The sequence below is a fragment of the Brachyistius frenatus genome, unplaced genomic scaffold (genome assembly GCF_029030835.1).
Source record: "Brachyistius frenatus isolate BFR_SWC_R1_liver_20210118 unplaced genomic scaffold, ASM2903083v1 Contig_146, whole genome shotgun sequence".
Lineage (NCBI taxonomy): Eukaryota > Metazoa > Chordata > Actinopteri > Embiotocidae > Brachyistius > Brachyistius frenatus.
Window position 1 is genome coordinate 796,476 of NW_027210745.1, and position 16,712 is coordinate 813,187.

At 42.5% G+C, this 16,712-nt stretch overlaps 1 protein-coding gene across 4 annotated transcripts; it reads right to left on the bottom strand.

The window, feature by feature from the left end:
- Positions 1–741: 741 nt before the first annotated feature.
- On the bottom strand, positions 742–16,712 carry ark2ca (arkadia (RNF111) C-terminal like ring finger ubiquitin ligase 2Ca). Of its 4 annotated transcripts, XM_069715663.1 has the most exons (9): positions 16,496–16,588; positions 13,539–15,377; positions 9,014–9,314; positions 8,806–8,931; positions 8,541–8,670; positions 7,391–7,495; positions 7,065–7,160; positions 6,865–6,965; positions 742–5,722 (listed from the first exon to the last, which is right to left on the bottom strand). In XM_069715663.1, the coding sequence occupies exons 2-9, from the start codon at positions 13,558–13,560 to the stop codon at positions 5,605–5,607; spliced, it is 999 nt and encodes a 332-aa protein (XP_069571764.1). In that variant the 5' UTR covers positions 13,561–15,377; positions 16,496–16,588; the 3' UTR covers positions 742–5,604. The 4 variants fall into 4 exon arrangements, with proteins under 4 accessions (XP_069571764.1, XP_069571766.1, XP_069571767.1 ...); XM_069715665.1 differs by lacking the exon at positions 13,539–15,377 and having other exon boundaries at positions 16,496–16,712; XM_069715666.1 differs by lacking the exons at positions 13,539–15,377; positions 16,496–16,588 and adding an exon at positions 11,309–11,449.

Sequence of the window (16,712 nt, forward strand, 5' to 3'; positions counted from 1 at the left end):
GTAATGTTACTTACGATGTCGTTTGCTGTTATTTGACTAAAAACAATGCGTTTTTCATAATCTTGGACTATTATCATCACCGCATTTATGCAAAACTGCACGAAATCAATAATCTCTGAACTTTGGCAAAACAAATCTTACAGTGAAGCTGTGGTGGTGTTATTGCTGTGAAAAAAACACTTGTGTGCTGCAGTTAAGTGTTACAGTGGAAACCCTTTCATCGAGTGACCTGACAGGTGTTATACATCTGGGATGAAGGAGCTGTTTTAGTGAAGATGTTCTGATTTAAACGCCGCTTGCAGCTTGTCCAGCACCAAACGCTAACGGACAGACAAAGTTAGCAAACAATTGGTAGCATTTGTCAACCTAGGAAACAGATTTGAAATAGATAAACAGAGCGATATAACTGGACTTGGATTAAATGGGGAACAATATAATACTAATGTTATTCTGTTTGGAAAACTGTTTGCTGAGTTGTTTGTCAAAGCAAATTTATGAGGAAATGATGTGTTTTGTTTCATTTTATTTTTACAGCTTGTTCTTTGGTCCAAAAAAAAATCTCCTTTAAAGTTTAGTAAAACTATGACTTTATACACATACATGTACACATTTTGAAATTTGATAAATAATGTAGAAATTGATCCACAAGACACCTAAAATGTTTCTAATGGAAGAAAACATCAAGTGTCAGTTTTACAATTTGAAATCTGAGACCAAAACACAACACGCAAAAACAGGTACTTCTCCATTTTATCAGGTTTATTACAAAAAGAGCACATATAAAAGGATAATATACAAGCCATGAAATAAAATTAAAAAACAAAACAGAACAGTTTGGGTTTAGCAATGCAACTTTTGCGATCATTATTAGTAGTAGTAATAATAAATAAAGTACAAAATTCCACCAAATGTGAATCTAACATTTACCCATAATATGCTCATCCATTTCTTCATCAACACACTCACCACCATTAATGCGCTATTGCTTTAATATTAATGATAAATAGTTCTATTTTCAGATAAAATATCCTATATTGAAAAACATTGCGCAGTCACAGCTAAACAGCAGATTTTCATACAAGGATGGCGGCAGCCCTTTCACTGGCACTTTTTGGGATATTTTCTCTTCAGTTTTGTTTTTCAGATTCAAGCAGCAACAAAATTAATACTTTTTTTTTATTCTGTTATATTCTTTGTATATATTTTCACCATATACTATTAAAACCATTGAGACTATATTGAAACCTGAGAAAAACATGCATTTTTTAGAAAAGGTTGTGCTTTAAGATTCTTGCCTTCCTGTTAGTCTGTGAAAGGAAACACAGGACAATTTCGGAGAGGACAGACGGACGGACGGACGGACGGACGGACGGTAAAATCAGACAAATGAAAGAACAGGAACCAAGAAATGAACCAAAGAAAGATTACCGAAGTATTTGTAAAGACCACAGTGAAACATGCCTCTTCATAGCCAAAACTATTTCCACAGTTGTAATGCTTCATCCTACAAACCAGCAACTATTTTGAACAGTTTTACTTGAATTTTTGAGTATAATGGCTTTTATAGACACCTGTTGTCTTAGCTTTCCTTCATGTACCGTTCATTTATTTAACTATGCAACCAATAAGGCATGGTGGCTTCATGGATTGATTGTTGTTGGTTTTTTTTTTTTTAAATGGTTTCAGTAATATGGAAATATCTCCTAACACCTAAAGCGAGGCACTTGTTATGCTAAAAGTCTACAAACTATTTTGGAAAAAACAACCGAAGAGAAACACCAGAGAGATGAGAATCAAAAGAGAGATACAAAGAGTTAAAGCGAAGGAACATGCTTCGTTAAGACCCATAGTGCATTGTGAGAAGCTGAGCGTAAAAAATAACAGCCAGTAAAGTTGAAATCATCTTTTTTTTTTTTTTTTTTTTTTTTTGCCAGTGAGAGGGTTCCCATATTTAAACAAGTGAGTGCAAAACTATAAAAGAAAAGATCACAAACTAAAACCAATTCACTTCATTGCAGTTTGTTCACTACATCACAGCATGGGGGATCAGAGAGAATTGCATTGAATGGAATGTAACCAAGATCCACAGCACCACATGAGAGAGAGAGAGAGAGAGAGAGAGAGAGAGAGAGAGACATAGAGATAAAGAGATAGGGAGAGAGAGAGAGAGAGAGGGAGAGCGGGCTCAGTAGCTCAGCCTTGGACAGTAAACATCGCACAGCCAGCTTGTGGAGATCAAACAGCAGGGACCTTTTTTTCTTTTTGTTCGTTTTTTGCTTTTAGTGTTCCAAAAAGTACAACTGCATGCAAAGCATTCCCATTTAAAACAATGCAAAAATGAGGTAATAGTTTTTTTTTCATAGCGTTTTTGTGTTATTTCTAAATAAATAAATTATGATTCAGTCGCCCCCCCCCCACCCTTCAAAAAAACAAAAAAACTATATAAAATTAAATACGTACCGACAATATCTACAGTTAGTAATAAATTATGATTGTTAAATACTTAAGGCATCTCAACTGACAACACCCTGTGTAAACTATGAAAACTTCATCACGGATGACTCCACTACAGGAGGAGGCAGTGTCAACACTGGCAGTGCACAAGACAGGGAGAAGTAATCCTTGTTAATTGATCCTCGGCCCACGGCGCTCAAAGAGTCCCTGACCCAAGTCTTATTCTTTCTTATCACAGTGCATAGGACGGGGAGGGTCCTAAAGGCATCCTTTAAAGGAGCAGTGTGTAGGGTTTAGTGGCATTTGGTGCATATTGCAACCAACTGAATACTCCTCACCTCAACTTCCAACAAACTTCTGGGAGAATCTACTGATGCTCTCGAGAGTCGGGGATTAAATTGTCCAATTTGGGCTCCGTGGAGGAGGACCTGCTCTCGATGGGCTGGTGCTAGATTGGATCAGCGGGAGAGATGCTCCGCTTGAAATTGGTTGTTACGCTGTGGGAGAATTAAATTTAGGGTTAGGATTGTTGACTGTATAATAAAATGGCTGTAGTCTCAGGGTCTAAAAACTGAAGCTAATTGAGTGGCAACCCACCCAGTGCAATGCTACTGACGGCCACTAGTGGCTGGTTTAAAAAAAACAAACTCTGGCTTCAATAGACTCCCATTCAAAAAGCCTGAAAATATTCTTATGAAATACTTATAGTCAATTGGTTAATTAGATATGTCTGGTTTGATTGACATGCCTGGAGGGCAGGCAGGTTGCTGTTATAGGTAGGCGGGGCGTAGTGTCCTCAATCACCTCCCCAGCTCGTCTAAACATGGTCACCAAAAAAACAAGACGGCGACGACCAAAGTGCGAGACTCGAAGCTTTCAAATGGAAGTCCACAAACCGATGGGTGGGTTCCCACTTGGATCGGATTAGGGACCAGTTGATGGACAGTAAAACAACCAATCACAGCAGAGTAGAGTTTAGTGCGTGCTTCAGTCCGGCTGATCCAATCTAGCACCAATTCCCCCTGTGTAAATATGCGGAGGTCATTCTAATTGAACCAAAACACGATTCTAAGTTTTGATCATACACTATGAATAACAATACGAATATTATATTCACTTCCTGCTAATAGATGGCCCTAAATCCTGCACACTGGTCCTTTAACACGGAGCTCTGTTCAACTGAAGTGACAAGCTGACACAAAGAGGAAAAAAAAAAAAAAAAAAATAAAAGAAGAAGTGTTGGTGGGGAGTGAGCGAAGGATTCGACTTGTTTTAACAGCCCGAATGTTTTCCTGCTGTCGCGTCGTCTCGCGTCTGTGTGCACTGAGAGATGGAGGCTGCCTCCGTCGCACCACGTTCTACATGTTCTAGCAATACAGCATAGCAACCAGCATAGCAACCACGAGGGGAGGTCTGTCACACAAATACACAAGATCAATACGCAAGCTCCTCTCCCAGCTCAAACACTGCATGAATACCTAAATATAAACCAACGCAAATGCAATACCAAGGAGAAACTTTTGTTGCTATAACTATTGTCACATGTGCTTGTTCTTTAGGCAATAAGGTAAACATCAAAAAAGAGGATCCCATCGTTGCCACCAAAGGGGACAGGATGAACACACGCTACGAGTCAGGGGAGCAACCACTGACTGGCTTTTTTTTGTTGTTGTTGTTGTTTGTTTGTTAGTGTAGAGAAGATAGTCACAGCTCAGATTAACTAAGTCATGCGCAGGCGTCTCTGTACCTTTTTTTAAATTGAAGTAACGCTACCAAAGCTAACAGCCCGAGTCCACAATGAAACATGCATTTTTAGCACAGGCTGTTCATCCACTGGCCCCGCGCCAGGCGGAAATGCAGGTGCAAGGGCTGCTAAATCCTCCCACCTCGCTCTGCAGTGCATGATAGTTTCTAGTTTCCTTTTTCCCATCCTGTTTTAATTTTTTTTTTTTTTTTTTTGGCTTTGTGTTGTATAAGCACTCCAGTGGCCATGCTAATAAACCTACAGTGAGTTAAAGTCTTGAAAACACACTCACATTTGCATGTTCGACATCCACACGTTTGTTAGACACATTCTTTGCGTCTCACACACACACACACACACACACACACACACACACACACACACACACACACACACACACACACACACACAAAATCTGTGCGCAGATTCAAGCTACACCGTGACATAATGCATTTTGGTAAAACACTTTCTACCTATTTTTTTTTTTTTATATATAAAAAAAACAAAAAATTTGAAACACAAAAACAACTCAATCACTGAGTTCTGTTTTCAACAGCAGTGAAAGAGACCTACTCACATGACACCATCTCACATGACACCAACCCAAATGTACAACTGTATTGCAAAATGTCAAAGCTGCATGATAGAATTAAAACACTCAGCTAGCCGGCGCTCGGCCCCACGAAGGCGGCAGCGCACCACGTATCACTTGTTGGTTACTGCTACTCTACTACGACCACAAATGATCTTTAGGTAAACATGGCATCAGAGCGTTTAGTTTCTGTTAAGCTTTCTTGTGTGGCAGAATATTTACTCTGATTGATGTGTGTTTGAAAGGAGAGAAATATATATAGATGTGTGTGTATATATATATATATATATATATATATATATATATATATATATATAGAGAGAGAGAGAGAGAGAGAGAGAGAGAGAGAGAGAGAGAGAGAGAAACGTAGCCAGCTCAGTGTGGGGTTATGCGTTTTTCCACTCTCAGGACATTAAGTCATGGCTTTGAGGACATGCTACACAGCCCGGGGCTACCTACAGTACAACACCACAACAGCAACAACACCCCACTTACGACCAGCAAGCTACAAGTAAACCCTGTGTACATGAGTATGTGTGTGTGTTTTGCGTGTCTTTTGCTTCCAGAGGGATGTGCTTCTATATAAAGAGAGTCCTTCGCGGGCTCTCGTGCAGTTAGTTATCCTGGCTTGGCTCAGTAAAGCGCGAGTCAGAAGGGTGGTGATGTCACATGAAGTCTGGGAGACATTTGGCAAAGCACCCAACGGGGGTGTGGAGGGCGGGAGGGGTGGAGGCCGGCGGGCGGGCGGGCCGGCCGGGGTGGAAGAGAGCAGGAACCACACGGGGGTGATTGAATCACCAGGGGTCGAATCTCATCAGCTGTCAGGGTTCAGCTGTGTTTCGATGTCAACTCGGCAGATTGGACACTTCCTGCTGGTGGCCAGCCATTGGTCCACGCAGCCCTGATGGAAGAGGTGCATGCAGGGCAATCTCCTGGGAGACAGACAGGCAGAGGAGCACGGGGTCAATGTTGATTCACATGGGCGAGCATGAGTCTCCCGGTGCGTACGGCTATGTGCTTGTTAAAGAAGTTCGGAGACGAGCAGGGATTTTGTTCACTCAGGCATGCGGAGACGACTTCTGTTGAGTCATCAGTCCCACACGCCTCTCGGACAGCTGAGACTCCATATGCCGTAAGCCGACCCCCTCTCCCCCATCCCAGGGCACAGCTCTTATTCCCTCAAACTCACTCCCCCAACTTGGTTTAAAATGCAAGTCGGTGCGCTCGTTTCAGAGCTTAAAGGAGTAGATCCACATTTTGGGAAGTATGGATGAGAAAACTGAGACCACTTCATGCCTGTGCATTAAATATGAAGATAGCTTCATGTAGCTGGCTAATATAACGCTGGTGTGTACAGGTTGCCATAACAACCCGGGTACTCAACATGCAGAATATTTTTTTCATTGCTGTAAAGTCGTTTATTTATTTTTTTATGTCGATGCAATATTATAATGCATGTTACTTAATGTAATTACGGGTTTCATAAAGATGATCGAGTTTGTATTGTAAGTCACATGACCTCATGACTGAGAAGTTTTCAGCAGAGCTCAGAAAACGTTTGCTTTTTAAACCATTTTTTTTTTTTCTCATTTTTATGGCGTTTCATGAAACTCCAGCAGGAGTTAAAAATGAACATGAATGTGGACATCATTAAGCAGCACAGCATCTCTAGAGCTCATTAATATCATAGTTTAATTATTCCACTGGAAAAACAAAACTTAACTGTAACCAAAGTGTTAATATATGGGGGGTTAAATATTGGACTGTTTCTTGGCTGCCACCATTAACTTCCCTGAAGTCTCCGCTAGTTGCTTGGCAACTGCTCACAGCAAAGATATAGTCCCCTGAAATCACGGCAAATTGTCACTTTTACACTTGAATTTGCTAATCAGTAATTTTGCTACTGTATGGGGACCAGATTTACATCGTTTATGCCAAGCTAAGCCAAACAACGGCTCGATGTGGCCTCAGATTTACCATACAGACGTCAGTGTGGTATCATTCTGCTCGTCCATAGACGGAGATTAAGGATATTTCCCGACCGCATTTCGGTGACTTGAGGAGCATTTCTCACCTGACGTCCTCTCCGTCTTCCAGCATGGACAAACAGATGGTGCATTTCTCATCCACATCCGTTTCCTCCTCCACCCCGATCTTCAGTTGCAGGGGCTTTCTCTGTTAGCAGGTCGGATTTCAAACGGACAAAAGCCGGGGTCAAACAAAGGGTTAATATCTTCACCAGGTTGTGTCTCTGCGTGTTATTTACCGCCGTACCTTCTTGTATTTGTGTGGAAAGGTGAATCTCTCTATAGTTGTCTGGATGGCTCCTCTGCTGACGCTGCCCAGCCGGTCCTCCAGCTGCAGCAACTCCTGCTCAAACAACAAGTTCAAATATGTACATTTTCAGTCAAATCCATCTGCTGGTGAAGATCATGTGATTCGATGGAAAGCTACAGAACAGCTACCAAATAGATACCAACTAGAATACGTAGAGCAGATCGGGTGGCACAAATTTGGCATCGTTTCTTTGCAGCAGGAGAGTACAGGGTCAGACGGAGGGACGGGAAGTTTAACGTAAATATGATTTAAGGCAGATTTACCTCGTAACTTTCCCGCACAGCCGTGGCATGCCTCGAAGGATTCAGACTTTGCAGTGCCAGCAGATGCAGCTGGGGGTACGGGTAGTTTCGTATTTCATGCACGACCTAGTAAAACAAAATATATCAGCAATCATATTGTTTTGATGCATTTTTTTGGAAACCTTATTTTTGACGACCTTGAAAGTGACACAAAAATCAAAGCCGTGTTTCCATTTGCTAAACATCAAAATCATGCTGCTGAAGGCTCAAAACTCCTGACACAATTATTAAAATCATGTCCTAGTGTGCAGCTCTTGAAGTGAGTACCGGCCCAAACTTCTACGTTTTACTCTGAAATCCCGCGACTTTTGTTACGTTGTTTGTGTGTGTGTGTGTGTGTGTGTGTGACCAGTTAATTGAAAGTGAACCAACCAATCACAGACGCGGAGAGTTCTGCGTGCGTTTGCATCTGACCAATCGAATCTCGCCCCGCTGTGCTCCTGCTGGCTGCTTCCCTCTGTCGGCGGCTAGTCTGAGTTACTTTACATTACCCTTAATAACGTTGGCTTGGCTCCAAAAGAGCACGAAGAGAATACAAACAGAGTCGTATGATGACACAGCGCTTTGTCAAATCCACCTCAACCAGGAGCAGGAAGCAGCAAAGAGCCAATTAATGTAACGTTAGCATTAGCGAAAACACCGTCGGCCAGCATTCAGTCTAACCCCAGAACAACATGGTGCCATTTCTGTAAGTATGCAAATATCTTACTATTAATAGCAGTGTTGTTTGTCCTCCCAACTATGTCTAGTGCTTATTAAATTCATGCTATCATGAAATATTCAGTCAATTAATACAAACGAATTGTCTGCTTTTTCTACAAAGTGTGCATAATTCCTGAGAAAACGGCCAAAGTCATCATAGGCGGGCTGAGTGCCAGAACTTTCTGTATTGTTTCATATCAAAAGCCCTTCAGTGTTTCATCCACAGTCCTAGATTAGGAAACAGTCTGGTGCAAATGCCTTCGGCGGCAAGTCCCTGGTTTGATTTGACCTTTACTGCAAGTCATTATCTTTCCCCGTCTTTATTACGGCTGTCTAGAAAATTACAAAATTTTGGATGAACTAAAAAAAAACAAAAAAAAAACAGCAGCACAGTCTGGGACCAACATACCACTTGTGCAGAGGATGTGTTCCTGGGGAAGTGGTGCATTCGAGGGGAGGCCAGGTAATGCTGATAGTGCTGCGGAAGCTGGTGGAGCTGGTACTGATGGTGAGGCAGGCCGGCATCTACGCTGAGATCCCTGCAGAAAGAGAGGTGGGCCACTAAATCAGCGTCATCTCCCAACGTGACAGGCGGACAGATGGGTGCGGAGATGAGAGCTCGGGATAATTTCTCAGCTCTGCGGGATTCTCGTTAATCTCCGACGGCGACTCACCAGTCGGTGCCTTCGGCCAGGTACCGCGGTTGCTGTGTCATTGGCTGGGGGAGATGGAGGGGAGGGGAGAACTCGAAGCCAGAACGCAGTCGGTGAGGGTTCAGGGGAATACGCTCCTGGGTTCTTCTGCAATTAGAGAAAACGATTAGATAAAAACGTTTGGCCTGGTTCCCCGTGCGCCTGTGTTTGTATTTGGTTGTATTACTACCTGGAGTGCGGGAGGATCCTGCGATGCTGCGCTTCGAGGAGCTGCTGCTGGATGAGGTATTGCTGGTGTAAGGCCTGAGGTAGGAATGAAGGCCCCGGCACATCCTGGAACTGAGGGGGTGCAGGCAGGGCAGTGAGGGGCGGATGGTGCGCGGCGGGGAGGTGCGGGGCCAGGCCCGTCTGCGGGGGCTGGCTGGCGTGTCCTAGAGGGAACTCGGCTGAGATGGGCGCCTGGGGAGCGCCCAGGTGAAAGTGTCGGCAGGAGGTAGCATGGCTGTGTTGATGCCTGGTGAAGTGTGCTCCTGTGGGAAATAAGTGCGAGTGATCAAAGTTGAGCCTTTGTGATTACTTTTAAATTTAAACAAAACACCACAGAGACAGAAACATCACGCAGCAACACGCTGGAGGAGGCACATTCACGTACAGCCGAGAACAGGTAACGTGGAGGACGCATAAAAAATAGCAGAGACATGACACGGGAAGAGACAAGACAGACAAGACAGCAGATGGACGATGACAGACATTGAGACCCCCTGTGGAGCTCCATCTAAACCCAGATTGAACCCAGCGGCCTGCCGCTCCACTCGTCATGATAGCAGCCAGCAGGAAAGACCCATCTTCACTAACTCCCCCCCTCCCAAGAAGATCTACAGCAGCGAGGCTCGTCTGCGCTCCATCGCTCGTTACCTTAATAGATCTGTGCTCTGTTATTTATGTCTGCTGTTTGGAAGGAACATCTTAAACTGTAGATTTCTCATTGAAGAACTCTGATAACAGTGAGGCAAATTAAAATGGGCTTAAAAAGATGACGTGCCTCCGTTTCTACCTCTCCCTCACGCCTTCCTGTCCGAGGCGGAGACGAGGGATCGCGTGGAAAGTCTCACCGAGTCTCCTCGGTGGCACACTCGCACAAAACGATCGATAGAAATTACTCTGCAGCCCGAGAAACGAGGGCTCGGGAGGAGGGTGAGATGGGGGCAAACAATTACTTCTTCCACCTCCCATTACAGCTTTCCAGCTTTCTGGAGCGGGACGCAGGCAGCCGGGTCTGGAGGACGGAGAGTGCACCGTGTAATAAAATACCTCAGTATTGGGTTTTTTCCACGGCCCGTCAATAAGTAGAGTTCATTCAAGTGATGATGTAAACAGTTTCGAGTTCAATCAGGCTGAGTGTATCTGCTGAAGAGTAATATGGGCTGACGGCGTATGTCTAATATGAGCAAGGAGGAGGATTTGGCAGTTAGTTAATGGTTTGTCATATATTTAACATTTGCTGACAAATTGAATTAACAGTAGACGGTTTACTGAGTCGAGGTCTAATTTACAAATGATCAAGTACGTCATATATTCCAGGCAAGAAATCTGGCGTTTGTCCAAGTAAACGCAAAATCCCATGACTGACAAAAATGTAGCCTACATCTAAATATTTATTTTATTTCATTTCAACGGTTCAATAAATTAGAGAATGTGTTCATAGCAAGTTTTTTTTTTCCTTACAATGGCTGGTTAGCTTAGCTTAGCACAGCCTGGAAACAAAGAGAAACGGATAGCCTGACCGTGTATTATGGTTACTAAAGCTCGCTCATCAAAATGACCTCGTTTGATTATTTTTGCACAAAAATCAAACTGTTAAAGCAGCTGAGATCAAGTTACAGCTCCATCAAAGACATAAAATAGTTTGTTCCCCTTAAAATGGCAAATTATCATTTCAACACTTTTTTTTTTTTTTTAGGTGAATTAAATAAAAGTATAACTGTTTAGTGGGCTTTAGAAGTGGAGATAGGAGAATGTTTTTATCTTTTAACAGAGACATTTGCAGAGCAAATAGGAATATTTCTCTGAATGTCAAACCGTTCCTTTCGTCATTGCCGAAGTGACATATTTGCACGGTTTTGCTTGGTTGAATGTAGCCTTGGGACGTGTAATGCCAGTGAGCACCGACAGCCTTGAGCAAACTGAAAACAACATTTGGCTGAGGAAGTAGAGCAGAAATGGCAGACTGGTGGTTTGGATTGGTTGGAGGCTCCACATCGGTGTTGTATGAAGCCTGTGACCCGGTAAGACCGGACTCCGTGTGAAGCTCAGGGTAGATATCAAATTATTTGTCTGTGGGCTCTTCCACAACGTGAACCGCTGACATTAATATTTGACATACTGCAGAGAGAGCCGGCAGGAAACAGCCCTGATGCTGTTATTGTTACATCTCTGCTTCGATTTGCAGACATGAAATGCCTGATTGGTGCAGAACATACCCCCCCCCTCCCCTCACACACACACATACACACACACACCTCACCCCAGAGCTGCTGCACCGGCAGCCCCTCCCCCACAGTGTGGCTGCGGCATGGTGTCCCAGTGTGAGTGACAGCTCGCGAGGCCCCGCCCACTTGCGACTGCAGCAGTCTGACATGGAGCCTCTCTCCCTCACCCTCTTCCTGCTTCCATCACTGCAGCTTTACAATTCACACCTCCTCCACACACAATCCTGTCCTCTGCCTGTCTGGTGAGCTTCCATCATGTGACACGCCACAATCACCACACCTGCTGGTGTGTGGTAAACTCTCTCCGTCGGAGAGGAAGAAATCAGCCTCTCTGTTGTAGAGCTGGACTGAGAACCTGCATACAAACAGCTCTGCGTGACACATGCTTTGCACTCTCTTCACTGACCTTGCTTCTGTACTCTGGCCAGACATGTGGGTGGAAGACTTTTGTGACCTTAGCGTCGGCCTGTGCCAGCGCAGCTACTGTGGAACAACATATGCATTACAGCTGTTGGGTTATTTAAAAGTCTGTTGCCGTAGCCGGTGGAGAAATTTGCCGAGCACACACGGCTGCGTCTCGGGCACACTTTGTGTGTCTGCACATAAATAACTATTTCGGACATCGTGAACACATGTAGGGCTCAAATGGTCAGAAGTGGACCGCAGCCAAGTCCCCGACTCTAAAACTGTTTACATTTCGGTAGAATAGATTTAAAATGGGCATCTAAATACTTGAAGTTTATAACAGCAGGGCCCCACGCTGCATGTTGTGACTAATTGTCCGACTTTCAAACTTTTCAGAGGCTTTTAATGCTGTGTATAAAGTGAGCGCACCACTTAAAGGCCAGACAGCACATTTAAAAACTGAACATTTAAAGGGAAAAAACTGAACTTATGTGCATACAGCAGGTGTGTAATTAAATATTTTTTGTAGACACCATCAAGTGAAATATTATAATTTACAAAAACCTCTAAGACTTTTAGTTAAAGTAATGTCACTCCATGTTTCATAAATAATTCAAAGCCTTAACGGCACTTGTACAGTAATGTGAGCCTAATTGGGTTTATTTATGCTATGGTGACAGGCTACAAAGGCGTGCGACTACATGATGTATTAATATGTTTTCACATTATAAAACCGCGGGCTGAAAAAAGCCTCTTTGTGATTTAAAAGTTGATCACTTGTGCTGAGACAGTTATGTTTTTGGCAAAGTTTGTTTGTTTGTTTGCTGCCAGGATGACGGAAAAAACAAACCGATTTTCATGAAAATTGGTGGAAGAGTGTAGCACGGGCCGAGGAAGAACCCATTCAATTTTGGAGCAGATCGAAATCACGGGGCAAATAATTTCTGGCTTTTGTCAACACTGCGAATTAGGCCATTTGGTCTGCTAAGTGCCATACATCTTTAAATCCAGTAAGGGGTAGTAAAGTTCAATTGTGACAAAAAAACAAACATAGTCCATTCTACAAATAGGATGACCCTGTGTCATAATCCACATTCACAGGTAGCATTAATCCTCTGGGATACACATACAGGAAATAGTCCTTAAAGATCACTAAGGGCAGTGGTTTCATAGGGGAGAACTCTAACCAGTGATTTTAAGAGCCACAATTCAAGATTTAGTAGACAACTGGTCCAGGCAGAGGTCTGCGCTCTTCGAGTGCCCTTCTAGTTTAAAAATGTGTCAAGATCTATTCTTTTAATTAACAAGAAAAAGACAAGTTAAGAGGCTTGTTGCCTTCAGCATTACATAAAGACACTGAGGACAAACAGTAACAAAATCTGCTTACAACTCCCTTTACAGCTCATTAATTTAACACATGATCTGGTGTTTGTTTAGCCCAGACACAATTGAAGTACAACAATGAAATGTTGTAGTTTTTACAGACAAAAATTAGCCTGTTAACTAACCTCCTACACAAAGCATTGATGTTTTTATACATAACGTTGCGTTGTGAAGCTGGTGAGTGGATTTTGTAGGACAGAGTCAGGCTGTTTTCCTTTTGTTGTTGTGCTAAGCTAAGCTAACTGGTTGCACCTTCATGTGTTTCATACAGACATGAGTGGTATTGATCTTCTCATCGAACCGTCACAAAGACAACAGATGGGTTTCCTGCTCCTTTAATAACTCAGTGCAGAACTACTCAATTTTCAGAAGATTGCAACCCAGTGTTTGATAAAGAGAGACTTTGAAAGGTCTTTTAGCTTTAGATACTCGTCAGTCAATACCCTGACGAAAGGTTGGGGCAAAATCAAGGTATACCTTCAGACGATTCATGCATCATTTTGTTTCCACCGAGGCGTAAAACCCTTTGTTATGTCTGAATGTGTTAGGGAAATTATGGATTTTTGAACATTGATTAGTCGGAGATTTCTCTCGGATTGTTTTATCCATAAACATCTTCTCAGATAACTTTACAGAAAACTGATCTTATCACCATGTACATTATCAAGACAGAAAATGAAATACAACATGATTTTTATCCGCTCAGTGGTTCCAAAGTTAACTCAACACCAATGAACACCAATGAGTGAATGTGAGGGAAGCTGTTTTGTTTTATAAATAGTGTATGGATTAGAAGGGAATGACAGGAAATATCAATGCTGGTGTTTCAGTATAAACATGCTTCTTTTTTTTTTTTTTTTTAAATGGATAGAAAACTTGGTTGCCCCTTCTTTAAAAATAAGCAGAGCAGCAACTTGAAGAAACTGTCAAAGACAGCTGAGAAATGAGAGCACATATAGAGTGAGGGGACCGTCTCAGTGACAGCACAGTGTGGAGGGAGGAGGGGAGGAACACATGGAAATCAGCAAAAAGCACACTGAAGGTTAGGAAGAAAACTACAGTCTTTATTGGAAAATATTAGTATGTGTGGCACTGTGTGATAATAGTAATAATAAGAGTTATATAGCCTACATAATCATAATAATACCATGCAAATAAAGACCATAGGCAAGGCCTGACCATGCTCTCTGTAGGGTTAACAGAACAGAAGCAGCATCCAATGAGTAGATGTGTATGCTTACAGCACATTTCAGTACAGCAGGGACATCTCTACACAAAGATTACATTGGAATCTGCTGTTCAATGTGGAAAAACAAAAGTATAAAATGACCATGCATTAGGATCTAATACAAGAACATAAGGTAGAAAAAACCACAAACAAAGAATAAAAAGACATTTTGATTCTAGAAGGAGTTCTACAGCAGTGCAGGATATACACATCCCTGTAAAATGGATAGCATTCTGGAGGTGCCGGAGGAAAGATTTGAGAAAGGGGTGGGGGAGGAAGGGGGAGCTGTGCATGACAGTGGGTTATTTTTTAAAATGGCAAGATGAGTTAGACCTACGTCTCGCCAATTTATTGTGAAATCAATTCAGCTAGCAAGGAACAAAGGCTTTGACACATGGATAGGATTACGACCAGCTGTTTGGACGCTACCAGAGCGGGCGCAGTGGACCGTAACCTCACACAGGTTACAGTGGTTTCACTACTGCGGGTTATTGTCCAATTTTTTTTTTTTTTTTTTTAGAATAACAGGATTTCGGGTAAAACGGTGCTTTTAGGTGCACCTTTTGGAAATAGGGGATGGAGACTGTAATTTAAATCGGCTGTAATCGGAAAATCGGGGAGGATCAAAAATGCATCCACTTTACAGAAATTTACAGCAGAATGTAGTCTATCCACACTGAATGGGAGAATCACAATGACAAGTCTGTAGTAAAGTCTCACGCTACAATGGGTTATTCACTAAAGAGCAACATGACAGTTTTAAATAAAGACAAAACTGGTTGTTTTTGTTGTTGTTTTCTACAGAGAGTGTTATTCTTTAGTCGGTTACACAGAAGGATACGGTATGAGTGGGAACTCGGGTGTTGTTTTTTGTTTTGTTTTTTGTTGTTGTTGTTGTTTTGTTTTTTAATGCCAATGTCGTCTTCGGATGGAAAGAAGAAGGAAATGGAGGAAGAAGGGGGTTCACAATACAGCTAGATGCAGAGAACAGGCAGAGGGCTACGGCAGACAGCAGCAGATGATCGTTAGCTACACAATGGAGGGGGACAAAGGTCTGAGAAATGCAGAATGTGGAGCCAGCCTCGATACTATGGAACAGGAAAAAAGAACACAAATAAAAGCACAATGAAATCATTGGTGCTAACTGCATGTAGTTGTTGTTGTTGTTGTTGTTTTTTTTTTAACAATGCACGTCAAATTACTATTATTATTACATAATCAACACAGGTAGCCTGCTGCAGTGGAGGATGATGCTGTTGTTTGTTTTCTTTTTTTTTTTTTTTAATGCTGTTCACATTTTTACTACTTGGAGCACCTGCGGCGAATTAGGCAGTTTTTTTTATTTATTTATTTTTTTTTTAAAAGAGTAAAAATGCCACCATTTTATAGCCTATTTATAATATAGCCAGCAATATCCCGGATCTAAACGACTATTAAAAAAGCGCCTGTCTTAGATGGAAGAAGCGGTTCTGGAAGCTAAAAAAAAAAAAAAAAAAAATCTCAGAAATGAGGTTAAAACGTGCGCAAAAATAAATAAATAAATATAAATAAATAAATAAATATATAACCACACAAAGGAGCGTTGGATTCAGATACCAGACGCCTGCCGGCTTGCTTGATGATAAATTAAAAGGCAAGAGTTGTTGGTGGTGTTGTTGTTGGTGGTGGTGGTGGTGGTGGAGGTGGTGGAGGTGGGGGGGGGAGGTCTAATTAGCGACAGCTGATCTCGTATTAATCTGATGGGTTTTGTCCGGTTCGGCGACGTGAAACACGACAGACGAGCAGCCGCGGAGGGTAACCGAGGAGCGGGGCTGCCATTTGACAGCTGCGGTCATTTGGTGCGGTTAACAGGGCCCCGAAAAAAAAAAAAAAACACCCTAACACGACATCCTCGCGAGGCTGTTTTTGAAGAATAATTAAAAATAAAAAAAAATGTCCTGAGTCACAGTAGTAAAGTGCCTTTTTTTTAATTTATTTATTTTTTTTTTAAACGGTCTCGGTTTTTTTTTTCGACGCGACGGTCCAGCTAACGAAGACGGCTAACGCTGCCTCGGTCCGCTCGCTGGGTTTTTTTTTTTTTTTTAGTTAGCAGGTGTCAGCTCTGTTTACATCATTTATATAAAAAACTAAAAATAAAAAAAAAAGAAGAAGAAACGCCGAGAAATGTGTTAGGGTTAAGGACAGAAGAACATGAAGCTAGTCGTACCTCTGTTTCTAACTGAGCCGAAGACGGGGAGAACCAGATATCCAACATGTACTAACACCATCCTGGGTCCTTCTTTGTTGTGTGCGCAGCCCGTGAGACAGATGGTCCATGGAAATGATCCCCTCCAGTCCTCGGTACATTCAAACGGACAGGCTGCGCTGCCTGCACACACAGACCCGCACGGTCCAATCACCGGACCCCTCCCAGCAGAACCCTC

Bases quoted from the DNA above. Each gene is read 5' to 3' on its own strand.
- ark2ca (XM_069715665.1), bottom strand. From the start codon at position 16,556: ATGGTGTTAGTACATGTTGGATATCTGGTTCTCCCCGTCTTCGGCTCA. The intron at 7,161-7,390 runs GTAAATCTGCCT...TTGTTTGAGCAG, and splicing joins CTGTGCGGGAAAGTTACGAG to GAGTTGCTGCAGCTGGAGGA. The intron at 5,723-6,864 runs GTGAGAAATGCT...TCTGTCTCCCAG, and splicing joins GAAGACGGAGAGGACGTCAG to GAGATTGCCCTGCATGCACC.